The 25,669-nt window shown below is 47.2% G+C and overlaps 1 protein-coding gene across 1 annotated transcript; it reads left to right on the top strand.

Annotated features, from left to right (window-relative positions):
* Positions 1 to 881: 881 nt before the first annotated feature.
* MAN1B1 (mannosidase alpha class 1B member 1) lies at positions 882 to 24,678 on the top strand. Its single transcript, XM_082067687.1, has 13 exons — positions 882 to 1,086; positions 3,378 to 3,486; positions 4,153 to 4,289; positions 5,302 to 5,462; positions 6,799 to 6,908; positions 9,294 to 9,479; positions 11,918 to 12,066; positions 12,708 to 12,896; positions 13,864 to 14,054; positions 18,091 to 18,211; positions 20,676 to 20,873; positions 21,214 to 21,345; positions 22,175 to 24,678. The coding sequence occupies exons 1-13, from the start codon at positions 949 to 951 to the stop codon at positions 22,376 to 22,378; spliced, it is 2,025 nt and encodes a 674-aa protein (XP_081923813.1). The 5' UTR covers positions 882 to 948; the 3' UTR covers positions 22,379 to 24,678.
* Positions 24,679 to 25,669: the final 991 nt, after the last annotated feature.

Raw genomic sequence — 25,669 nt, 5'->3', positions numbered from 1 at the left:
GCGATGGGTCTCGGAGCAATGGGGCTGTGGAGCCATGGGTCTCTGAGCAATGGGGCTGTGGAGCGATGGGTCCGCAGAGCGATGGGTTTGTGGAGCGAAGGGTCCGCAGAGCGATGGGTTTGTGGAGCGAAGGGGCTGTGGAGCGATGGGTCCGCAGAGCGATGGGTTTGTGGAGCGAAGGGTCCGCAGAGCGATGGGTTTGTGGAGCGAAGGGGCTGTGGAGCGGTGGGTCCGCAGAGCGATGGGTTTGTGGAGCGAAGGGTCCGCAGAGCGATGGGTTTGTGGAGCGAAGGGTCCGCATGCAGCTGCCTCCGGGCGCAGCGTCGCTGCTGTGGCCGCACCAGAGGGGGGATCTCCCACCTTCCTGAGCACGGGTCATGGGTGGGCCCTTCTGTTAATTGTTGTCCAGTTGTTTTTCCTGATGATCTCCCATATGCATTATTTCCATTTCTTTCATGTTAATATTTCTGTGACTGGTCTCTATATTATAATCTCACAACACACAGGAAAAGTGAGGACTCCCAGCCTGTCCTTAGGTCTCATTTCCCACCTGGGGACGCTGAAGTCCTCGCTGGGCAGGGCCTGGCTCTGGTGAGGGCGGGTCAGGCGAGGCCAGCCAGGGGAGGAGGGAAAGAACTTCAGCCTCGAATGGCACCACCGCTCCGCCCGAAGGAGCTGCCCGGAACGAGCGCAGACCGAGAGCAGCGGCCCCGCGGCAGCAGCGCGGCGCGAGGCGGTGCGGGCCGCGCCGGCCGCCTCCGGCCCGCGGAGAGGCCGGCCCCGCCGTTGCCAGGGCGCGGAGCGGCTGTTGCTAGGGGCGCCATAGAGTTCCGGAAGTGCTCTGGAGCTTGAGCAACCCCCGGAAGTGGCCGCTCCGTCGCGCTCTGTGCTGGGAGCGGCATCATGGCGGGCGCCGGGCGGGCGGGCTGCGGGCCCTGAGGCGCCGCCATGTACTCGGCTGCCGCCGCCGCCTCCTCCTCTCCGCCGCGGCGGGACTTCATCTCCGTCACCCTCAGCCCGGAGGAGGCGGTGGGCGTCGGCGGCTATAACAACAGCAAGGCCTGGAGGCGGCGCTCCTGCTGGCGGGTGAGGGCGGCTCCGGACCGAGAGGGGACCCGGCCCAGCGGGGGGAGCCGGGCGGTGACGACCGGTACCGCGGCTGCTGCTGGGGCACCGGGCACTGAGGGAGCGGGCGGGGGCTGGGAGAGCTGTCCCTGGCCTTGGGTGCAGCTGGACTGTGTTCTGAGTCCTGCCCTGGGGCCGCCGTTCCGAGCTGGGGAGGGACCCGGAGCTGCGGGACCTGCGCTGGGGCCGCCCCGGGCAGTGGGGCCGCCCCGGGCAGTGGGGCCGCCCCGGGCAGTGGGGCCGCCCCGGGGCAGTGGGGCCGCCCCGGGGCAGTGGGGCCGCCCCGGGCAATGGAGCCGCCCCGGGCAGTGGGGCCGCCCCGGGCAGTGGGGCCGCCCCGGGCAGTGGGGCCGCCCCGGGCAGTGGGGCCGCCCCGGGCAGTGGGGCCGCCCGGGCAATGGGGGGGCGGCTCCAGGCCGGCGCTCTGTTCACGCGTGTTCGGGGCCGCTCTGCCCGGCTGGGGGTTTTGTGCAGCGCAGGCTGGTTGATGCTCCAAGTCGTGCTTTATTTTTTGTGAGCAGGATGCGCTTTGGGGAATCCTGCTCTCTGCTGGAGACATCTGGGGGGGCAACATTGTGCTCTCTGGGCAGGAGTGGACGGGGGTGAGATTTGGTCTTGGTGCCTTTGCCCCCTGGTTTAGGGCTTGAAGGGGAAGCCCCGTCCTCTGCGCTGGGAAAGTAAACGGAACAGTTCTGGTTTCTGTGGGAAGGCTGAAATGTGAGGAGAGGGCTCTGTGCGGATGTGACTTTGTCTGCTTGGGGCAGGAGTCTTGGGCTGAGGGGGCAGGTGGGAAACGCTGAGTCAAAAGGACATGATGACCCTCCTTGCGATAGGGGATGAGGTGTTGCTACCTATAGGGGCTTCATAGGTGGTTACATGAAGCATATGAGGAACTCCTTCAGGGAGGCAGTGTGGCAGCTTCTCTATTAACAGCTGAGGACATGTGGGGATGTTTTACCCTTTTATCCTTATTCTTTGTCAGAAAAAAAAAAAAAAAAAAGGCCAGATGGTGTTGAATGTCCTTGTATGTTCTTGTGCCTCATTCCTGCCGTCTCAAGACACTGCAGTCAGTGCTTCTTCTCCCATCCTGCCCTGAGGAGACACAGGGCTGCTGGTTCCAGGTGTCCTCTGCAAGTGGGGGTGATGAGACAGAGTCAAAGGTGAAGGACTGGGATCAGCATCTTGTATATGTGGGAAGAGTGGACAGGATTGGTGTCCTGTCAGCAACACGGGAGGAAAACGGGACATGTGCTGTGGGGCTGGGCAATGTGAGTGCATGGACGGTGCTTCACTGAAACATTTGCAGCCGCTGGTTGTTATTCAGAAGGTGAGAAGCACGGGAGGTGCTGTGGGGTGTAGGTGCTTCGCAGGAAGCTGCAGGTTGTTCTCCAGTGTAGCACTGACACTAAGGCATCCTCTGTATGCAAAAACCAGTGATGAGGAGCAAAATGCTGCTCTGGGGAATTTTGATAGGACTGTCAGGAATCTAACAAAATAGTAACTTAGCGGTTAATGTTTAACTCCAACTGCTCCCTCTCTAAATGGAGGAAATGTCTGTCTCAGACTAGTGTAGCATTTGCTGTCTGACTTTTAATGATTTTGTTGTATATACTTCAGTTTTAAAAACACATTTTTGCCCAGGAATAAATTTGAAAATATCGTGGCTTGCTCTTGCTGCCTTACTTCATTTTCGTGTTGCTGCGAGTCGGTGATTTTATTTGGGGTGGCAGGGCAGTTTGGTGTGACAGTTCCATACATGTTTGCCAGAGACTTTTCTCGTCTGCTGGCCAGTCCTTAGCTTATTTGGAGCCTTCTTTGCTGCAGTAACGTTTATAGTTTTCCTACCACCTTCTGTTTCTTGTTTTGCATGTGTGTTCTGCAGCACCTCCCCAGCCAGAAGGGAGGAAAGAGGCTTTGGGCTTGTTTTGCAGTTAACATCTGGGCAGCTGTGCAGGCCGCTCACTGCTGGTGATGCTCTCTGGGGCCCTCGGCACTCGCCCATCTCTGAGGTTTTGCAGCAGGTGGCTCTGATGTTTCTCTGAACCTGCCGTGCCCTGTGTTAGTGGGTTATGTTTGTTTTCTCTGTCATCAAAGAAAATAACCAATGGATGTCTGCGGTTGGAAACAGAGGGTAAAATTAAACCTGCTTGGTTTCTTTCTTACTCTGAATGAACTGATAAAGAGTTTATTTTTGAACTGAGTAGGTTCTTGCCATCATGCTAAATATTCTAACTCTTATTTCTCTCCTAAAGAAATGGAAGCAGCTGTCTCGACTACAGCGGAGCGTCATTCTCTTTGTGTTTGCCTTCTTGGCCGTCTGTGGAGTCATTTCCTACACAAGCATGGGGGAACCGTGGAAAAGTATGTGTTCCATGGGGCTCAGAATTACTGGAATTGCTGTTACATTAAAGAGATTGTTGTAGTTCTTATAATTAGTTTTAATTTGTAGTTCTTTTAAGTAGTTTTGATTTCTATTGGCAATGACTGGGTATATCCATTAAAGTGCAGTTGTGAGATGAGTTTATGTGACGAGTTTCAATGACTTGTTTCTACTTAATCAGAAATATTTTTCATGCGTCTTTTTGTTTATCTTGACTAGAGCAACGTTTTATTTTAATTGATTAAGATTTGGAGGCTGTGAGTGTTTTTTCTTTGTGTTTGCATGTAGATATTGGTAAACAGTAGGATAAGGTCATCCTCTCTTGGTTTTGATTGTCCATCACATTAGAAATTCCATGCTTTTCTATAATGTGAAGGCACATTTACCTTTGATATTATCTACTGAGAAGCTAAAATAATAGTAGTTTAAAAAAACCCATGTGCCTCTTAGCAGCCTCCGTGTATATTGGGGAGAGTGTTAATACCAAATGACACTTTTTTATCTAACGATTAGTGTTTATCCACGTTATGTGAATGGAAACACTTTCTGGAGGTACATCTGGTATGTGAGTGCAGCAAACTGTTAGAGATGTGCAGCCGGAGCCTGACCTGTTGGGTCATTGTGCTGAGCAGTGTTTGTGTGCCCAGGTCTAACAAACAAACCATTGGATGAGCAGAAAACAGAACCAGAAATTCCCGGATTAAAGCTGGCGAATCCAGCTGTTCTCCCAGCACCACAGAAAGCAGATGCCAACCGTGGAGACTACCTGGAGCTTTCACCACAGGTACTACGGGAAGAAATGGGTTTTATAAACCTGCCAAAGAGTTTGTGAAAGCTGCAAATTGTGCTTGTTTCCAACAGTTGTTGAGGAAAAGGGACTCGCAATAAAAATCTGCTCTGGGTGGAACGCTCTCCTCTCAGAAAGGCCTTTGGTGTAGTATTTCCTGGCTCTACCTTTTTTTATTTAACTGTTCAGTGTATTATTTCTGGATCACTGGTGCACCCAGCAGTGCCAGGGCTTTAGGTCATGGTCACCTCTTTCTTGAGGCTTCAGTTTCCTGCTGTGATTAATTAGTTTGGGCTGGGAGCGCACTGGACAGCAGTCTGGCTGCTGCGAGGAGCCGGGATGGAGTATGAGATGTAGGAAACCATCAGCACCACACTGAGCGGGAACGGCTGTTCCGGTGGCTTGAAAAATAGCTGCAAACAGAACCAGTGTTAGTGGGTTGTGAAGGGTTCCGTTTGTGGGGGATGCGATGGGAAAGAAGCACGGTGTGGATTAGTGGAGCTGAGGAATGCTGGAAATACTGATTGCTCTTCATGTATTTACCTCACGAATTTGGGGATTTCCATTTAATGAATACGAAATTTTGTATTAAATCTTTCCCTCACCATGCACAAATGTACACGTAATACTGTATAGTAATTCTTGGTATTATCTAACATGGGCATTGGGTAGGATTTTCTTTTGCGTGCTTTTTGCATTTACTGTGCCTAGTATTAATAAAATGGAACCAAGTATCTTCACAATCCTTTGGCAGTGCCGTGTGTTAAACTAGTATCTGGTAGCACTAGAGGTAGTTTAAAAGTAATTTCTCTGTATAAACTTATGAACTGGATAATTTTACCAAGGGTAAGTGAAAAAGCAAGGTCTTTAGTGTATTTTCCACTCAGGGCACATACCAAAATAAGATTTATCTGGAGTTTTGTTTAACACTGGTATGCTGGTGATTTATGGTTTGAAATTTTACCATCTCTGCAACATACCAAGCATATGTTTTTTTCTTTATTTCCAGAAGCCTGCAAAGCCGCCTCATGTTCGGCGCGGTCCTTCCAACCTTCAGATCAAACCGCCGCGCAGGGACGTGAGGCCGAAGACCCGCCATGACACCAGCAGTGTTGGGCAAGAGCCGGTCCACGCTGATCAAAATGAGAAAACAGAGAAATCTGTCATCAGGTAGAAAAGTCCCCAGCAAGCTCCAGTGCTCTGCCAGCCCCCCAAATCTATCGGATGTTGGAGTGAAAATTGTGAGGGTTTTCAGTATGTGTGTGGATGTAGTTGTGTGCAGGGAGCTGTACAAGATACACTTATTCCTTATGAAAGAAAAATCATACAATTCAAAGACCCCTTACGCAGATACAGTAATATCTGTTACAGAGGGTCTGTGCTGCTGTGATTACATTTATATGGAGTTATTCCGGAAGATATTATTGACTGAAATATTTTGATTTGGGAATATGTGAAGGGCTGTAACTTGGGTGTGGAACAGACTATTACAAGTTCAGCAAAGGTTCTTAAGATTTGGAACACTAGGGGTTTTTTTTAATGTTCGTGTTCTTTTCAGCGCTGACAGCTGAGCTGATCACAGCAGCAGAACTCTGCCTGCATCAGCGTTTTGGCTGTTGGTATTATCCAGAAATCCCTCAGAATGACTGGAAGTGTTTTAGTCGTGTGCTTCCACTTACACTATAACTCGTAGAGTTCAACTGGTGGTAACAAGCAAACTCAGGAGAGCAATGAAAGCGTAGGGGAGACTTGTTTCCAGTTTGAAGAATGAAAGTAGGAAATGAAATGATGGGATTGATGTAAGTTACAAGGTACACTGACTGTGAACTGTAAACTTTAAGGCCTGTAAGCCTGGTTCCCTCAGGATGCATATCATGAACTCAAAGGCAACATATCTGTGTATTAAACAGCATGGTCAAGATCGACTGATCTTAATATGAACTTGGCTTGACTTGAAGTCCATTCTGAAAGTCTTTGCTTTCAGGAGATTCTTACTAAAACCCTCTGAAAACTGATTTATGCCTCTGTGGCGGAAGGGAAGGCTTGGGAACCCCTTAATAGTAAAGCAAGTACTTTAAGTGGCCCGTCCTTTGTGCTCGTTCATGAATTTTTGATGATCATCATCATGTGGTACTATTTAGTGTTATTGACTCTTGTAATCATTTCAGAACTGATAGGAGACATAATAAATCTAATGCAGCGTTTTCAGATGTTGTCATTCTATTTAGAAGGTCTTTTTAAAATTCCATTGCCAAGTTATTTAATGAAATTCCAAGAGCCCGTAAGACACATTTCTTAATCCAGTGAAATTTCTCTGGTGCGAATTAGTTTCTTTGAACAGAAAAAATGTCTTGTGGACAACATGGTTATTTTGATCCTTGACACAAAATCCAGCTCCTGTTTTATTGAAGTATGATGAGGGAAGGGAAATGCAGAAATAAGTCTTATTCATTTGCATTGACCTGTGATCAGATAAAGTCTTAATGACAATCCCTTGTGTTTGCAGCTGGAGAGGAGCAGTGATAGAAACCGACCAAAGCACTGAACCTCCCTCGAGTAAAATAAAGGAACCAGAAAAACCTTCATCTGTGGAAGCCGAAGACCAGAAGGAACCAGGTAAATAGTGCAGTTAATGGTCTTTTTATTTCTGTTCCCTTTTATGATTGAAATTGTGCAGTTCTTCCCCACACACCTCTACCATATTTATTTATTCATGTTAAACAAAAAATGTCAGAAAGATTATTTACATAGAACGTGCAAGTCTTTCAGTGTCCTTATTGCCCGTGACAGCCTTACTGGCTTTCAGAATTTGAAAATCAGTTGTAGTGACAAATCTTTGAAATCAGCCTTTGGGAGGAGGCAGAGACCCCTTTCCCTGCAGGAAAGGACAGTTTGACGCGCGAGGGCTGGGAAGGGGCAGTTTCCCTCTCAGCAGCGCTTTTACTTTTATTCTGCAAACACAGGGGAAGTTCCTTCCTCCCCAAATTGAGCGGAGCTATTTTTAAGGCCCCAGGAAGCCGCAGCAGTCGTCTTGCAGTTGCCGTCCTCGTGGAGTGGAGAAGCTGTTGTTCTGCTTTCTGGGTTCACACAAGGAAATTCTGATATAGTGAACATGGCACATTGCAATGTGATACATTTGGCTTGTGCTGGCTTCATATATATGGTGTTAGTTGTGCTGCTTGGTGTTTCTGACTCCAGAAGTCTTTCTTCGTAGCTTTGAAAAATGGCAGCTAATGGGCTTGAAATTGTTCGTGTTGGGTGTGTAACATAAGCTCAACTTTATGGGAAAATGTAAGCAAAAATTTCAGTAGAACCATGGAAAAGGACAAAGCTTTGTCCAAGACGAAAATGCAAATTTTCTTTCTTTTTTGTATTAAATGAAAAGTTCAAGAGAAATAGTTTTGTATAACTGGATTTAAATTTAGAAGAAAGCACTTAATGAGACTGGGCAGATGAAGAGAAAATGGTATGTGGTAATTGAGCCTAGAATCGTATTGTTACGCGTATGTATTCAGCAGCTGAATTGCAGCTGATTTAATCAGTCTGAATTCTGGTATTTCCTGACTTTCAGGTCTTTGAGCTTTACTGATACTCATCTAACAACTGCGTGTGATTATTTTAATGTTTTATGTGCAGAAGTGACTTGTTTTTTTGCCAGGGAGAGATCACTATTTCCACCTGGCAAACTGCTGACCTGAAACCCTGCCTGGTGATTCTGCAGAGGAAAAGCATAATCTGAGGATGGTTTTTCCATTACACTGATCATTTAGTTTGGAAAAAGGTTTATTTTGGGTAGGGTGCAGCAGAATGTGTTTGGTACAGCTGCATAACTCCCCTGCAGAAGTCACAGAATCCCAGAATGTGAGGGGTTGAAGGGCCCTGGAAAGCTCATCCAGTGCAATCCCCCCATGGAGCAGGAACACCCAGATGAGGTTACACAGGAAGGTGTCCAGGCGGGTTGCAATGTCTGCACAGAAGGAGACTCCACAACCCCCCTGGGCAGCCTGGGCCAGGCTCTGCCACCCTCACCAGGAACAAGTTTCTTCTCAAATTCAAGGGGAACCTCGTGTGTTCCAGTTTGCACCCATTGCCCCTTGTCCTGTCACTGGTTGTCACCAGAAGAGCCTGGCTCCATCCTCCTGACACTCCCCCTTTCCATCTTGATCCCCAGGAATGAGTCCCCCCTCAGTCTCCTCTTGTCCAGCTCCAGAGCCCCAGCTCCCTCAGCCTTTCCTCACACGGGAGATGCTCCACTCCCTCCAGCATCTTGGTGGCTGCGCTGGACTCTCTCCAGCAGTTCCCTGTCCTGCTGGAACTGAGGGGCCACAGCTGGACACAAGATTCCAGGTGTGGTCTCCCCAGGGCAGAGCAGAGGGGCAGGAGAACCTCTCTGACCTACTGACCACCCCCTTCTAACCCACCCCAGGTACCATTGGCTTCCTGGCCACAAGGGCCCAGTGCTGGCTCATGGTCACCCTGCTGTCCCCAGGACCCCCAGGTCCCTTTCCCCTACGCTGCTCTCTAATAGGTCATTCCCCAACTTATACTGGAACCTGGGGTTGTTCCTGGCCAGATTCAAGACTCTACACTTGCCCATGTTATATTTCATTAAATTTCTCCCCACCCAGCTCTCCAGCCTGTCCAGGTCTCTGATGGCAGCACAGCTTCCAGTGTCAGCCACTCCTCCCAGCTTGGTGTCATCAGCAAACTTGTTGACAGTCACTCTATTCCCTCATCCAAATCATTGATGAATATATTGAATAACACTGGTCCCAGCACTGCCCCCTGAGGCACTGCACTGGATCCAGGCCTCAACTGGACTCTGCCCCATTGACCACGACTCTCTGGCTTCTTCCCTTCAGCCAGTTCACAGTCACCTCACTCCCCGCTCATCCAGACCACACTCCCTCAGTTCAGCTGTGAGGATGCTGTGGGGACTGTGTCAATGCCTTACTCAAGTCAAGATGAAGTCCTGAGCCAGGTGCTGTTTTCCCTTTGCAGTGCCCATCAATGACCGCCAGCTGGCCGTGATCGAGGCGTTCCGCCACGCCTGGAAGGGATACAAGGAGTTCTCCTGGGGCCACGATGAGCTGAAGCCTTTGTCCAAGTCCTACAGCGAGTGGTTTGGACTTGGCCTTACCTTAATTGACGCCTTGGATACCATGTGGATTTTAGGCTTAAAAGAAGGTAGTATTTTTTTCCTCCAAATTCCCTGTTTCCTGTTGAGGCAGCGCATATTCAAGATGCTTTGAGGGGAACGCTTATTACCTGTGGTCAATAAGTTTAGCTTTCTTGTGAGGGTAAATGCATACATATATGTTTATGTATAAAAAGAAATATTTTTTAAAAAAACAACTATATTAAAGGACATAATTTTAAGCCAGAAAAAATATTCCACCATTACATATAACAATGGGTATGTCCTAGAAAGCGTGGAATGGATTAGTAAGCCTCCTGACTTTTGTTTCTGTGTGTCAAGGGTTTAGATTGCGGGGTGACAATAAAACCCTGTCAGGTGTATTGTTAACCCCCTCTCCCCCTTCCCACTCAGCACAGGCGATCGGGATGGAAAGAAGGACAGAGAGAAGAGAGCTGGAAAAGTTAAAAATGTTTTACTAATGCCACTAATAAGAATAGAGAAAATAATACAAAATATACAAAACCAATCTTGAAAGTCCCGGCAACTGCAGAGCCGGCAGCCGAAGTCCTGGACTGGACTCTGCAGCCAATGGAGCTGGATTCAGTCTGTCACTGGCCTCAGTTCACAGGGACGACTCGCAAGGTCCTCTCCTAATGTCGCCATAAGGAAAAGGGACGAGATCATCATGATCTCCCACTGTTATATGAAGTATCACGTGAATGGGATGTTATACTCCGTTGGTCAGTTTCTGGTCACCTGTTTCTTGTTGCCCCCCTGGCAAGATGTGAATCTGTCCTTATCAATAACCTCACATTCCATTGCTGTTTTCACCAAAACATGTATCTGGTTCTCCAGGAAGATGCAGCTCATATGAAGCTTTAGCTGACAGGCACATTCACTAAAAGAGAAACTTGTTTTTAACAAAACCAGGACAGTGTGCTGAGACCCAAGTGCTCTCTTTGTGCCATTGAACAGCCACTCTGGAGTTGCTGCCCACTGCTCGTAGGTCGTTAGCTGACAACCCCCAGGCTGTGTTTTATCACTCCTAACACCAGTATTTCATATTTGGATTTCGGAAGGTTGTTTCTGTAAGGAATGAATGGATGGAGAAGGGCACTGTTCAGTTCCTCCTTCCCAAGCTGCTCTGCTACCTGGATTTTTTTTCACATTTATTCTAGAAGTGACTATGTTAGAAAACTTTCTAACATTGTGAAAACTAAGCCAAAAATTCTGCAATTCTGTTGCAAAAAAAGTGCTTAATCAGTATTTAAGAGTATTGGTGCCTGTGTTATTGGTTGGGTTTTTTTTTTGTGTGTGTGTTTTGGGGATTTTTTTTAGTGGTATTTAAAGATTTCTGGAACTCGTGTCTATTTGACCTTGGTAGATAGAGCCACCTTTGTAAACTCATCAGTCATGCACAATTTTGGTGTCAAGACAGGAAGGACAGAGCTACTAGTAAAGCGACAATAAACAGCGAATGTTTTCCATGGTTTTATCTCGTCTGCCTTTGGAGTTTGTGTAAAATAGTAAATCAAATGAGAACTCGGTATCATGAGTTTGCAGCCCTAGGGCTGAACAGCCCGTCTTGAACTTTCATTGTGTTGACAGTGTGCTGCTTTTTTTCTTGATAAAAAATGCATTGCGAACTACATAGAGCTTTTCAAATAAATATTAGTAATTTAGAAGTGTTGCACATGGGTTCTTGGTGAATGCTTCATATTTGATAGCAGTTCTTTTGCTGATGGCCAGGAAAGCTCCTGGCGTTTCTTCTGGATACAAAGTGCAGTGTAAATGAAGGTTCTGTTGGAGGTCGGAGGTTCTCGGCCTGCACGGTGACGCGTGAGCTCCCTCCTGTTGGACCCTGGACCAAATCAATCACTGACTGATGCTGCTGAGAAACCAACTGTTGAATCTAAAATGGCTTTTTTACATTCCATTTGGAATCAGTAGTGCGGTAAACAACGGGTTTTGTTTCTGGGGAAAACAATTCCAGACTGTCGGGGTTTTGTGGGTCAGGTTCTGGAGGAGGCGGCAGCGCGTTGCTGGACCCATGGCTGTTAACTGAAAAGTGACACCTGCTGTCTTGGGAGATAACGGCTCTGGTTTGGAAAAAATGAAGTTCAGAAGGCTCTTGTGCAAGTGTGATAAATTGTCTGACAAGTCAAATAGGTGGACTTAAAAGATCTCAATTTCTGAACTATTTTAATAAAGAATTCCCCAATTTCTTGTATTTTTAGACTATTAGAAACTTTTTGCTGGCTATTTCTGTCTGTACGCGTCTGCAGTGCGTGCTGGATGAGAATGAAGCTGATGGCAGTCAAGCTTCTCCCAGCATGTGCTATTCATTTTACTTTTCCACCTATCATTAGGATATCTGTAGACAGCTCTAAGTAACTGCCATGGATATATGGAGCACTAATGTCTTTAGTCTGGTTGTTGGAACATTCCAGAAGTTCGTAACTGAACTACTTTTTATACCTTGCAGAGTTTGAAGAAGCAAGAAAATGGGTAGCAAACGATTTAGTATTTGATAAAAACGTGGATGTGAACCTGTTTGAGAGCACGATCCGTATCCTGGGGGGCTTGCTGAGCACGTACCACCTCTCCGGAGACAGTCTCTTCTTGGAGAAAGCCGTGAGTGACCTGTCTGACCGAGGGCCGGACTGTGTGTTCCACACTGGGCAAAGCTGAGGGAAGATTCACCAGCGAGTTAAATGTTGCTGGGTTTTAACAGCTTCATGTTTAAAGTGAAGGGAAAGGGATTTACCATTAATCTTTTAAGCCTGCGGTTCTGTTTGCTCTCTGGGTAACCTCAGAGCCGCGCTGTGCTTAATCAGGTGTTCTAATATGCCTGTTCTTCTGTTGGTGAGGAGCTGAACGTTATAAAGTTTGTGAAACAAAAAAGGAAAGAAATGGTAGGAAAAGAGTAATAGTTGTGTTTTATTGCCTTTTCTGTGCTTTTTAACAGCATCAGCCGCCTCTGTAGATTAGCTGGTGCAGTCACTGATGACAGGATTATATCATGTTGCATGGGGATTGCAGACTCAGCTGCAGCTTGGGATGCTGGGAGCAAATTAAAACTCTGTACTCATTGCTATCAGTAAATCCAGGACCCTTTTTAATTCTCGGCTTTCTTGCGACGTCTAAAGCTAAGCTGCTGTTCTTTCTTTTTCCGTCTGCTTGGTGAAATGAAGTCTAAAGGGATGTGCATGTGTGTGTATAATCATTTTTGGTTTTGTGTGTTGTTTTGTCCTGTGTTCTTGGGTTTTCTTTAGAAAGACATTGGGAACAGGCTCATGCCAGCGTTCAAGACCCCGTCCAAGATCCCGTATTCGGATGTGAACATCGGCCGGGGCACCGCGCACCCGCCCCGCTGGACGTCCGACAGCACCGTGGCCGAGGTGACCAGCATTCAGCTGGAGTTCAGGGAACTCTCTCGTCTTACTGGAGATGACAAATTCCAGGTATGGAAGTATCAGTCGATGGTTTTCTCTTTGTTCACCTCTCCACAGCTCCACCACTGACTCTCCATCAACACACTTGGTCTCTGTAGTCTCAAAGTGACGTTAAGTGAGTTGTGAAACTCTGGGGGAAGGAAAAGAAACAAAAGTGATTCAAATTATTTTCTTAAATCTCAAAAGCAGAGGGAAATAATTTTTTTCCTCCCTCAGAAACAGTTTTTGATTTAAAAACAAATGAAACAAAAATGCAAAGAGGAAACCCAAGCCACAACAAAACCAAAGCAAGCACCACCTCCCCCAGGCTCCCTGTTTTTATCACTGACATTCTCTTTGATGATAGGTTATCAGATTTTGAAAAAATAGGAAGCTGAACAGCAGAGTGTGAAACTGCGCCTTGTGTAACGTGGTTAGAGCTCTGCATGTGGTTTCTTAACACCATTATCTGAATGCAAAGAACAAAACCTTGGTGTTTCCATCCAGGGAACTAAACCGTGACTCCCTAGATAAGGGTCCAACAGCAGGTGACAGCATAAGATAAAGTCAGTTGAAATGAAAAGAATTCCAGGGGAAATAATATTTCCCACTCTTCTTTTGTTTGGCGATGTTGTTTTATTGTTTTAAACTGTATCCACATCTGCAGATTGAGCTATTGCATGATTCACGTAGCTGTTATTGTAGCTGGACATCTACTTTGCGAGTGTGTTAAGTCAGGTTATGGTCCCGTTCGAGTGGCCTTACGGGAGGGAAATAACTACAGTTATTTCACAGTACTGAATTGTACCCAGAACATTATGTTTTGAGAGTCAGTTTGAAATGCTGTATTCAATAGATTGCACGAGCTGAACATGATGTCCCTGATGCAGATTCGAGGAAGAATAGTTAAAGATTTGTTATCGATGTGAAGTTACTACCCACAGTTTTGTACGTCATCAATAGCTGTAATTTCTGTGTGCTGTTTTCTTTCTTCTAGAAAGCTGTAGATGAGGTGATGAAGCACGTTCACACCCTCTCAGGGAAAAATGATGGACTAGTGCCTATGTTCATAAACACCAACAGCGGGCAGTTCACGCACTTGGGTGTCTACACCCTGGGAGCCAGAGCTGACAGCTACTACGAGTATTTGCTCAAGCAATGGATTCAGGGAGGGAAGAAAGAAAACGAGTAAGTTCTTTCCACTTCTCATAGCGGCGTGAGCTGTAAAACCTTCTGTCCTAGTTTGCTGCTTGAAGAAAAATAATGTATGCGCCCAACAGTCAACTGAAAAAATATAGATATATTTTAAAGGAAGCTAAGCAAGCAAGTGGCCCTGTGGTAACTTCAACATGAGAGTTAGGCTTAGTCTCAAAAATAACTTCTCAGAAAGCTTTGCTTCTTCAGCAGCATCAGACGTGAGGAGTGTTACAGACAGGAGAAGAGAATTAAGTCTTTGCAGTAGATACGGAGCATAATTAGATGCTTCTGGAATACTTACGACACTTTATTTCATCAGCAATGTCTGTGTTTTCTCTGGGTTTGTTGGGGAAAGGTGAATCCCAAAAGATGGTTGAGGTGGGAGGCTTGGTCCAGAGGGAATAACTTTTCTTAGACAGAAGAGACTGAAGGTTGATGTCTGTGTAAGTTTTGATTTAGGTCCCTTATGCTTCTCTTACCTACACCGGTCAAGTGGAAGAAAACGTTTGCAAAGAGCAGAGGAATTAGAGATGTCGGAAAAGGTTTCCTTCAAAACAGGACACAAAATCTAAGCAGTTTGTGTTGCTTATAAGTGAATTATATTGGACTTGTTCATGTTTAATGCCTGCAGAGTGACAGTGTGCCTCTCTGAGCCAGTCCTTTACATCAGAGCGGATGCATCTCTACAAAGGAAGTTGGTGTCACTGCCTTTTCCAAGCCATACTTCACTGTAAATGGAGAACCGTTGTCCTTGGGAGCGTGAACGATGGCTTTTTGTGAGCCTCAAAATGGAATTATTTGACGGGGTTTTTGTCCCACATAAAAGTACTTTGAAACAAGGGAAATTCCAATTAAATACTGTAAAGCGATATTTCACAACAAGAGTGGTCAAACATTGGAGAGGTTTGCTCAATGTCATTGAATCTCTGTCTTTGGATGGACATACGACTACATCTTGGGATGGAATTAATATAAAAATGCGTGGATAAGCCCTTAGGCACCCTGATCTAACGGAATCTGCTTCAGAGCAGAGGGCTGAAGTGGAGACCTCCAAGAGGTGCAGTCACAGGGACATCATCTCATTGCAACTACAGAGCCGTGCTGGGGCAGCTCACCCGACCGGAGCGTTGTCCTGGAGGGCTCTGGACTCTTTAAGAAGGCCCAGCCAGCAAGGCGAGCTGGAGGAGTTGTACTTCATGTGAGAGAGCAACTGGATTGTATCGAGCTCTGTCTAGGAGGGCACGAAAAAACTAGTTGAGTCCTTATGGGTAAAAATTAAGGGACAGGCTAACAAGGGTGACACAATCATGGGTGTTTACCACAGGCCAACTGATCAGGATGGGGAGGTTGATGAGGCTTTCTACAGACAGCTGGAAGCAGCCTCACAGTAGCGCTGGTTCTCACGGGAGACTTCAGTCACCCTGACATCTGCTGGGAAGACAACACAGCTGAGCACGCACAGCCCAGGAGGTTCCCAAAGGTCACTGGTGACGTCGTGACGCAGGTGGTGGAGGAGCCAGCACAGAGAGGGGTGATGCTGGACCTCGTTCTAACAAACCAAGAGGGACTGGCTGGAGATGTGAGGGTTGTGGGCAGCCTGGGCTGCAGCGGCCACGAGATGGCGGAGTTCAGGATCTGCTGTGGAAGCAGCATAGATTTCAGAAGGGCGAAATTTGGCCTCTTCAAGGTCATCCTTGGAATTGGGCTCTAGAAGGCAGGGGGGTCCAAGAGAGCTGGCTAATATTCAAATATCTCTTCCAAGCTCCAGACCGATGCATCCCTATGAGCAAGAAATCAAGTAAAGGGACTAAGAGGCCAGCATGGATGGGTAAGGAGCTCCATTCAAAACTCAGGTGGGAGAAGGATGTTTATGTAATGTGGAAAAGGGGACAGACCACCTGGGAGGAATACAAGGAGGCTGTTGGAGTGTGCAGGGATGTGGTGAGCAAGGCCAAGCTCCACTTGGAATTAAATCTGGCTGGGTGTGTGAAGGGCAGTAAGAAGGGTTTCTCCCAGTACATCAGCAGCAAAAGGAAGGTTGGGGAAAATGTAGGTCTGCTGCTGAATGAGGAGGGTGCCCTTGTGACGGATGATACAGAGAAGGCAGAGTTACTGAATGACTGCTTTGCCTCCATCTTTACTGCTAAGACCAGCACTCCAGAATCTCAGATGCTAGAGACAGAAGAGAAAGTCTGGAAAAAGGGAAACTTACCCTTGGTTGAGGAGGGTTCGTTCAGAGAGCATTTAGGCAAGCTGGACATCCACAAATCCATGGGCCCCGATGGGATGCAGCCGTGAGTACTGAGAGAGCTGGCAGATGTGATTGCTGAGCTGCTCTCCATCATCTTTGAAAGGTCATGGAGAACAGGAGAGGTGCCTGAGGACTGGAAGAAAGTCAATGTCACTCGTCTTCAAAAAGGGCAAGAAGGACGACCCAGGAAGCAACAGGCCAGTCAGCCTCACCTCCATCCCTGGAAAGGTGATGGAACAACTCATTTTGGATGTCTTCTCCAAGCATATGCAGGAAGAGATGATTATCAGGAGTAGTCAGCATGGATTCACCAAGGGGAAATCATGCTTGACCGACCTGACAGCCTTCTGTGGTGGCATGGCTGGCTGGGGAGAGGAGGGGAGAGCAGTGGATGACTTGACTTGAGCAAGGCTTTTGACACTGTGTCCCACAACATCCTCACAGGCAAGCTCAGGAACTGTGGGTTGGATGAGTGGACAGTGAGGTGGATCAAGAACTGGCTGGACGGCAGAGCTCAGAGGGTTGTGATCAACGGTGCAGAGTCTGGTCGGAGGTCTGTAGTTAGTGCTGTTCCCCAGGGGTCCATACTGGGTCCAGTCTTGATCAACCCATTCATCCATGACTTGGATGAAGAGACTGAGTGCACCCTCAGCAAGTTTGCGGTTGATCCCAAACTGGGAGGAATGGTTGATGCACCAGAAGGCTGTGCTGCCATTCAGCGCGATCGGACAGGCTGGAGGAGTGGGCAGAGAAGAACCTGATGGGATTCAACAAAGGCAAGTGTAGGGTCCTGCACCTGGGCAGGAACAACCCCCGGCAGCAGCAGAGGTGAGGGGTGGACCTGCTGAAAGCAGCTCTGCAGAGAAGGACCTGGGAGTCCTGGTGGACAAGAGGGTGACCATGGGTCAGCAATGTGGCCTTGTGGCCAAGGAGGCCAATGGTACCTGGGGCACGTGAGGAAGAGTGTGAGCAGCAGGTGAGGGAGGTTGATCCTCCCCCTCTGCTCTGCCCTGGTGAGGCCACATCTGGAGTTGTGTCCAGTTCTGGGCTCCCCAGTTTAAGAAGGACAAGGAATTACTGTAGAGAGTCCAATGGAGAGCCCTTGGAGCCATGTTTGTAAGATGCTGAGGGGTCTGGAGCATCTTTGTGATGAGGAGACACTGAGAGAGCTGGGGCTGTTCAGCTGGAGAAGAGAAGCTGAGAGGGATGTGATCAATGGGATCAATATCTCTGGGTGGGTGTCAGAGGATGGACCAGACTCTGTTCAGTGGTGCCCAACGCCAGGGTGAGGGGCAACGGGCACAGACTGAAACACAGGAGGCTCCATGTGAACATGAGCAGAAACTTGTTTGCTGGGAGGTGCCGGAGCCTGGCCCAGGCTGCCCAGAGCGGGTGTGGAGTCTCCTTCTCTGAGACATTCAAACCCCCTGGACCCACCTGTGTGATCTGCTCTGTGACCCTGCGTGAGCAGGGCTGGGCTGGGGATCTGCAGAGGTCCCTGCAACCCAACCAGGCTGGGAGTCTGTGATTGATTAATACTTAAATAAAGGTTTTACTTGAAAAGTAAACCCTGTGTTGCCACATTGCAAGGGGTAACTAATTAATTTCCTGTTGATGGTGACTTTGAGGGTTTTTTGTCAGTTTTCACATTTGGTTAAATATTGTTTTTTAGACTGAAATAGCAGTCTCGAGAAGGATTGTGCTGAACGTCAGCTGTGATTAAACGTGTTCTTACAGCATCTGTGTGGGCTAACTGGGAATGATTTCACTCCACAGGCTGTTGGAAGACTATATGAGAGCCATAGAAGGGGTGAAAAAGCATCTTGTGCAGAGGTCACAGCCCAAGCAGCTCACTTTCGTGGGAGAGCTCGCCCATGGCCACTTCAGTGCCAAGATGGTAAGAAGTACAACTGCATTTAAAAAAAAACAAAATCAAGAAAACCGAAAAACTACCACCAAAAAGGGACCCCAAACATATGGATGGGCAAATGCAAAGCTGCTGTGCTGTCTTTCCCCCCCTCCCCCTCCCATGAAAATAAACAGACAAACAAACAAACAACAAAATGACCAAAAAAAAACAACAAAAAAAGCCGTGAAAAAGCCAGGACTATATATCTAGTCAGTGTGATGGCAGTGCTGAGTAGTTTGTAGACACCAATCACGTGTGCAAAACAGGGGCCTTCACCTTGAGTTACTGCAGTAAATGCTGTTGTGTTCCTATAAGGTGGCACATTTTGGTGCCAGAAACAAATCTTATTTCTTTTTCTGTTTTGGTCATAAAATTCCAGCATCTGAAACTGTTGAGGCAGTGCCTATTTTATATATCTTTTTATTTTCCATAGTTCAAAAATATATGTGGACACTTGCACACTTGGCTTTTCAGAGTTAGCATCAAAAGCAGCAGGTGATCTAATGCTGTGCTACTGGCTTAAAGGAAAAGTGTTATAATATTGGAGGGTTCTGTCCATTCATAACATTAGGTTGTTTTTCTATATGTAGGGTTAGTAAAACACATGTTAGCTGTAGGGAAAGTTGATTGAGCTTAACCCCCTTCTCTTAATCTGTGCATTCATACTTTTTAACATATATTTTAAGGTCATTTGGTTAAAGGTCTCACGCAAGTGTTGTATGTGTGTGTGGCCTTTTAAGATATGTGTTACCCACGTATGTGTAGCCTTGCACGTCGTGTTTCCATACCTGAAGTGAGCTTCAGTGAGTTCTTTGGCTTGTCTGGTTTCTTGCTGGAGTGGTTCTGAGATGGTCAGTTCTGGTTTTCAGGTGATTTCCCCCAGTCTGTCCAGACGTGCTGTGAGGGCAGAGTCTGGTTTGGTCTGGGTGGAGGGGGCACCCCCATCCCACGCTGTGACACGATTCAGTTCAGATCTGGCTCAGGTGTCTGCATGTGTCAGTGCACCTGGTTCTGTCCGGGGGTTTGGTGTTTATTATTGGGTGAAAGGCTCCCCAGGTGTTGCACCCTGACCAACTGGAAAAACGAGGGGTGTTCATCTCCTGTGTCCACGTTGACCTTCCCCACCCTCAGCCGTTTCCTTTAGGACAGGACAAAGCTTTTAAAGGTCCATCCAGGTGCTTGTGCAGTGTTTGTACTGTGGTTTTGGGTGATGAAACCCAGGTTTTCATTCTGAACTGTAAGAACCATTTGAAATTCCGTGTGATGTCCATCTGTAATGGTTACGTTCGCAACGTCAGTGCTGGATTAGCTCCTCAACGAGGACAATCAGCCTCGTATTGTAAATTGAATTTTGCTGGGCATGAGTATTGGGCATTTCATACAAGCTGTTTTTTGATGTGTTGTTGGAAAGCTAACTAAATTAATCTCGGTTGTTTAAAAATGTTGCACAGTTCTTGTAGCAATACCACTCTTCTTGGCCTTTGAACAAGTTGTTTGCTGTGGCAAGTAAAAGCTAAGAAAGAAACGGCCCCAGAGCCCTTTCATTGTGGCTGCGTTGCCGGGGGAAGGCGGCAGGAACGCTCTCCACACCCCGCCCCAGCTGCCCCGGGCCCTACAGACACAGAGCCGAAGCGGTTTGTGGAGGCGTCTGCGCTGTGAACAGGACAGGCGGCAGAGCGGGGGCTGCGCGTGGACCAGCCGCACCCCGGCTCCAGGAAAACGGTGCTTGTGCACCTTCGGTGCCTTTAGACCTGAGCCGTAACAGCTTCTGTACCCCAAATAACGCTGCCGCAAGGGCTGAGCCTTTGGACAGAACTGCGCTCGAAAGCTCACCAATGTTTTCCAGTTCTGTCAGTGGATCTAACGATCTCTGCAGCTGTTGCCTCTCCTATAGTGATGCTGAAGTGATTATTTCAGAATTATTAAAATCTCCCTCAGCTGACCTCTCCCCCTTTTCCAAAGCTTTGTTTTCTGTGGCCAACTCCCATCTCTGTTCCATTTTAGGTTTAAAATCAAATTCAGGTGATCAGTTTGTCCCTTGTGTTCTCCCTTGAGTCGTGTCTATTGAGAAATCTTGGGAGGATTCTGCCCAGGCCCCTTCATGGGCCGCTATGGAATGTCCACTTCTGGGAAACCGAAAGACACGCTCTCCCCCTTGCTCTGGCCTCAGCCCTTTCAGAAACTTGACAGAAAACCACACCATCTTGTACATTTATCCAGTGAGCGATGTCTCTGTAATGATCCTGCCTGCCTCACACCGTGTTAAGTCAGATTGTTTAAAAAGTTACCCTCAAGATATTGGTACCTGAAATGTGAAACTAAACCCCAAAAAAACCCCAAACAAACAAAAGACACACAGATGGGGGACAGAGAGGTGCACACACGCACACGCACACACACACACACGTCTGCTGTGTTATTTTCTCCCAGTACGAGTTGTCTTGTCTCGCAGGATCACCTGGTTTGCTTTTTGCCCGGTACTTTGGCGCTGGGGGCTCACAACGGGTTGACGGCTGATCATATGCAGCTGGCCGAAGCTCTTATAGAAACCTGTTACCAGATGTACGCTCAGGTAGAGACGGGCCTGAGTCCAGAGATCGTACACTTCAATCTTCATGCAGAAAAGGGCCACAAAGATGTGGAAGTCAAGGTAAGCAGCTGACTGGCCTGAACTGTAATTTGATGATTTTTCTGTATCTGTTCTGCTGTCCAAACCCCCATCTGGGTATTGGCAAAGTGCTCTGTTGTGGGGCAGCTTGTTCTTTTGCTGCCTCACTTTCTAGGTTTTTAATTGTATTGTTTAATTAATTTTATTATTCTAGGTTTTTTATTTAATTTGCTTTTAATTAACTCTGTAGTGCACTTAGAATCTGAGTTATACATAATGAACTCTTTGCGGTAGGTGGAGATGGGAATCACTACTTTTCTCCCTGCACGTGTCCTTGGGGAAGGTCCTTGTCTGAACGGTTCTTGCCTTTTCTCCCTGGCAGCCTGCAGACAGGCACAACTTACTGCGACCAGAGACTGTGGAAAGCCTTTTTTATATGTACCGCTTCACGGGTGATAAGAAATACCAAGACTGGGGCTGGGAAATCCTGCAGAACTTCAATAAATACACACGGGTAAGGTCAGCTTATCACAACCTTGTTCTGTCAGGACTGTGTTCACTTCACTCACCTGCTCTCTAACAAGAGCTTTGGAAACCTGCTCTCCTTCAAGATTCATCAAATACCTGTGGGGAAATTGATAAGAACACAGACAAGAATTGAGTTCCCGCAGTGCCGTACAGTTTGACATACGCTACTTAGCGCAGTCAGGGAAGGAGCTGGTGTTACGTTGATGCAGGAGCCGAACGCAGACTGCGCAGGGGTCTCTGCGTCTTCTCGGAAGCTGCCGGAATCTCTGCTGGCGTCTTTTTTAGAGTTCAGCGGGGCCCAGAGGACCTGGCTGGTTTGGAAGAACCCTCTGGGTGATGGTGCAAAGAAAAAATATAGCCACGAAATGGTGTTAATGTTTTAATACAGGGATTTTGCTTTCCTGCTGACTACAGAGGCATCACTCTGTGCTGTGAGACGTGGCCTAGACGCCCATGGGCATTAAATATCCGTGGTCTCTTCTTAAGAGTATAGACACGGTACTTTGAGCAACTCTGGTGTAGGAATTGCACTGGTTACTTTCTGTACATTTGTCCAGAAACTTCAAGGGCGTGTTCTTTGTGAAACCTCTTTAAATTACCCTAAATGGACATGTTGCTTCATTTGATCTTTGTGGTTTCTTTTAAAATGCAATGAGATTTTTTTTCTCAACTGAAGTTTTATATGCAAATGACAAACATGCTGATTTGTTTCTTGGCACTTACTTTCTCAAAGTGCATCTGGATGTTAACAAGTGAAAATAACCTATTTTAGATGATCAAAATATACACAATTTCTTTTTCTCTTTTTGGCACAGGTTCCTACAGGCGGTTACACCTCCATTAACAACGTCCAGAACCCCAGCAACCCAGAGCCACGAGATAAGATGGAGAGCTTCTTCCTCGGGGAAACACTCAAATACATGTTTCTGCTGTTCTCAGATGACATAGACTTGATCAACCTCGACAAATACGTATTTAACACAGAAGCTCATCCGCTCCCTATCTGGGTGCCGGCGTAGACTGGGGGTCAGTTGACCTTCCAATGGTGGCGTTCTTATCTTCAAGTCACTTTACTGTTCAGGGTTTGAGGAGAGATGCTATAGTGCACCTTTTTTTTTTGGCTTAAAACAAAACAAAACAACCTTTGGGAAAGCATCTCTGGTTTGGAGAAATCGTGTCAGTCTTAAATCTAATCCCTGGTTCGGGGATGGACAAGCTGTGCCATACTGAGCTGGTTTTCCTCGTATTGATGATGAGGTCCAGAGAATAATTGTAGCGCGGACCACGACATTCATGGGGCTCTGGTGAACCAGAACTCACATGTGTCAGTCTTACTAAACGCTCATTAAATATCAGGAATGCAGCAAGTTGTCTGACAGCACAGGACTGTCCCCGGAGAGAAGGAACAAGCCCACAGGTTCCTGGTTTATTCTGGATTCACCGAAACACTCGGTTACTGCGCCGTTCCGCCAGAAGAGCGCCCGGTGTTTCAGGTGGTAAGTGGGATAAACTAAAGAACCGTAGTGTGGTCCGGCAGCGCTGAGCTGTCAGCATTGCTGCCCACGCTCTGGTGTCATTGTGACCGAGCTCTGCTGCAGCACATTGGGAGCAGCAAAGCGGCCGTTGAACAGTGTCTTAGTTTTATAGAGCACTTTGAACCGTCAGTTCAAGCCGTGGCTGAAACGAATGATGGAAGAGAATTTGCTGCTGGTTTGGCTCAAAGTGGTGTCTAATTTTGTAGAGCTATTGCGGTTTTTTAACTTATCTGCAGGAATGCAGGAGATAATGTGAAACGCAAGTGAAACTACACATGCATTTTCTATATTATTTGCATCAGTTAGACTCAGGTATTCTGACTGAAAGCTGCTTTCTGAGGCTGGGCACCGGGAAGGCTTGTGAGCACATGGGGTGTCATTGTCAGTCCGCCTCCCTCGGCCCTTCGCACCCACCATTGCAAACAGACCTACACCTGTACCACAAACTGTGGAGAAGTTTTCTTCTTTTTTCTCCTTAGAAACACTTTGGGTAGAACTATTTTCATTAGTATGAAAAGCAGACAGTCTGAGTGTATTACAACAATTCCTGGTCCAAATAGAATTAGTGACATCTCTTCGGTTGCTTGAGGACAAAACAGACCCAGGTGTTTTTTCAGAATCTTCTGTCAGCCCTGGGACCTTTCATTTTTATACGTGCAAACAGGTTACAAACCAGGGATTTGGCAGTCAGCTTTCTGTAGTGCTTTTCCTTTTGGTTTGTGGCTACTCGGACAGTCCTGTATTCACAGATGAGTTCTCAGAAATGCACTTGTTCGTATTTCTTACAGAGGTTCTCACCAAAACGTCCTTTCCCGTCACCAGTGGGAGTGGCGGGAAGGGGCTGGTTTGTGGTGGACGGTCCCCTCCGAACCTGGGACTGACAGACGGAACTAATTAAATCTGATTGTAATGATTAACTTGCCGGTGGCTGAGGGGGGTATGTGTATTTTGTAGTATTTGTAAAGTCAGATGCATCTCTTTGTTTTATGCTGATCAATTCTGTTTGCTGGAGTCAGAAGTTACCCTTGGGACCACTATTTAAGTCTTTTAAAGAGTATTTATCATTCCCTGTACTAATGATGGCTTATGGAAATGGAGAAATTCTACAGATTCTTTAAACGCACGGTTTTGCGTCATCAGAGAACTCTGGGATTTGCAAAGCATGACAAGTTTGTGCAGAAGGTTCACGTGCCACCAGGAGCCCTGGAAGCTGATGGCTCCCGTACACGTGTCATGGAGCCCCGGGGCGGTCGCCTTGTCTGCACAACCGATCTCCTCGTAAGGCTTTTGTTTTGTTTCACATAACAGCGAAGAAGGAAAATGCTGTAGAAATGTGGGAGGAAACACCTGCAGTGGGTTTGTTTGTGGGGTTTGTTACTGAGGAGCTGGGCGCTGCCTGAAAGCTGGAGGCTTGAAACGAGATTAAACAAAACAAAGACAAAATCAGTGAAACTCCCCAGGCCCTACTGACTTGTGTTGCTTGGGCCTTCTGCCCTCAGTTGAAGCTCGTGTTGATTAATTAGTGAATCATTTAATAATGACTTTGCTATGGTTTGTAAAACTCCCAGAGTTTTTTGTAGAGGAAACAGATTTCTTAGGCAGTGGAACACATACCAATGCTCACCAAAAATCTTCTGTTGTTGAAGTCTTAATATAATTGACTCTACACATGGGACTGCGGGAGTCTGTGTTGTAATTTTTTTGCCTTATGATTGGGTTGAGAGTAATAATCCATTTCATAATGAGTTGAAAGAAAGAATAAATCATCACTTTCCCAAACACAATTCTGAGTGTGCTGGTCCAGCTGACTTCTTTTCTACCCAATTGTTCCTGGGAAACTGAGTCTCTTTGCCAACTGTGGCTTTACTGTCCTTGTCCTTTAAATCTGTCCTTTAAATTCTATATCACGTGAGATGGCACAAACCTAAATAATCTGATAAAAGCTCATTGCTTTTTCCTGTTCTTTTGCAAAGGTCACTTTAATTGCGTGTTTATTTTTACTTAACATGTTGCGTCAGGTGAGTCTCTGAGCTTCACAGCCCATCTCAATTCCACCATGTGCTCCCCAGCCCAGCAGAGGATTCGCACGTCTGTGAAGGGTTTTCTCGAGTACTCTGGGTCTTTGACCCGAGGCCTGGACTGCGGGGTCTGTCCCCGTGTCGTGTTCTGTTCTGGTGCTCCTGGAGCCCAAGTCGAATGTTTCGGGAAGGTCACCTCTATAGCAGTGCTTCTGTGCTTTTGCACAAAGAGCTGCCTTGGTTTCCCTCTGAGAGCTTGAGTGCCTTCCCTAATTAAAATAACACAGCCCAAACCCCCGCCCAGCCCGCTGTCCCGTCCACTGACACTGTGACGCCGTCCCCGACGGGCACGGCTGCCGAGGGCTGCGCAGCGCGGGACGCGCGGGTCTCACACGCGGGGCTTTAAACCACAGCTTAGAAAAAACTAGACCTGTTTGCTCAAAGCAAATTCTGTGGACGATAGGGGCACATTTAGCATCTCATCTCTGAGCTTTTTGAGAACTGAGATCTCACCACAGGTCTTAAAACTGGAAGCTTTCAAGGTCCGTAGTGTTGGCCGACAGTGGCCCAGTTTCACAGGGCTTCCCGTTACCAAGGTTTCTGACATTGCTCAGATCCAGCTGTATTTACTCCTCCTAATAGTAGCAAAGAATGCACTTTGTTTCCTGCTCTACACCAGTGTGACGTTGCAGTGTTGGATGCAGACATGACAGGTTTTTGTTTGCACAGTTTTGTGTCCTTCTCGTGCCCTTCAGGA

This window comes from Streptopelia decaocto (assembly GCF_964273445.1).
Source record: "Streptopelia decaocto genome assembly, chromosome: 17".
Taxonomy (NCBI): domain Eukaryota; kingdom Metazoa; phylum Chordata; class Aves; order Columbiformes; family Columbidae; genus Streptopelia; species Streptopelia decaocto.
This window is presented reverse-complemented; position numbering and strand designations above follow the sequence as displayed.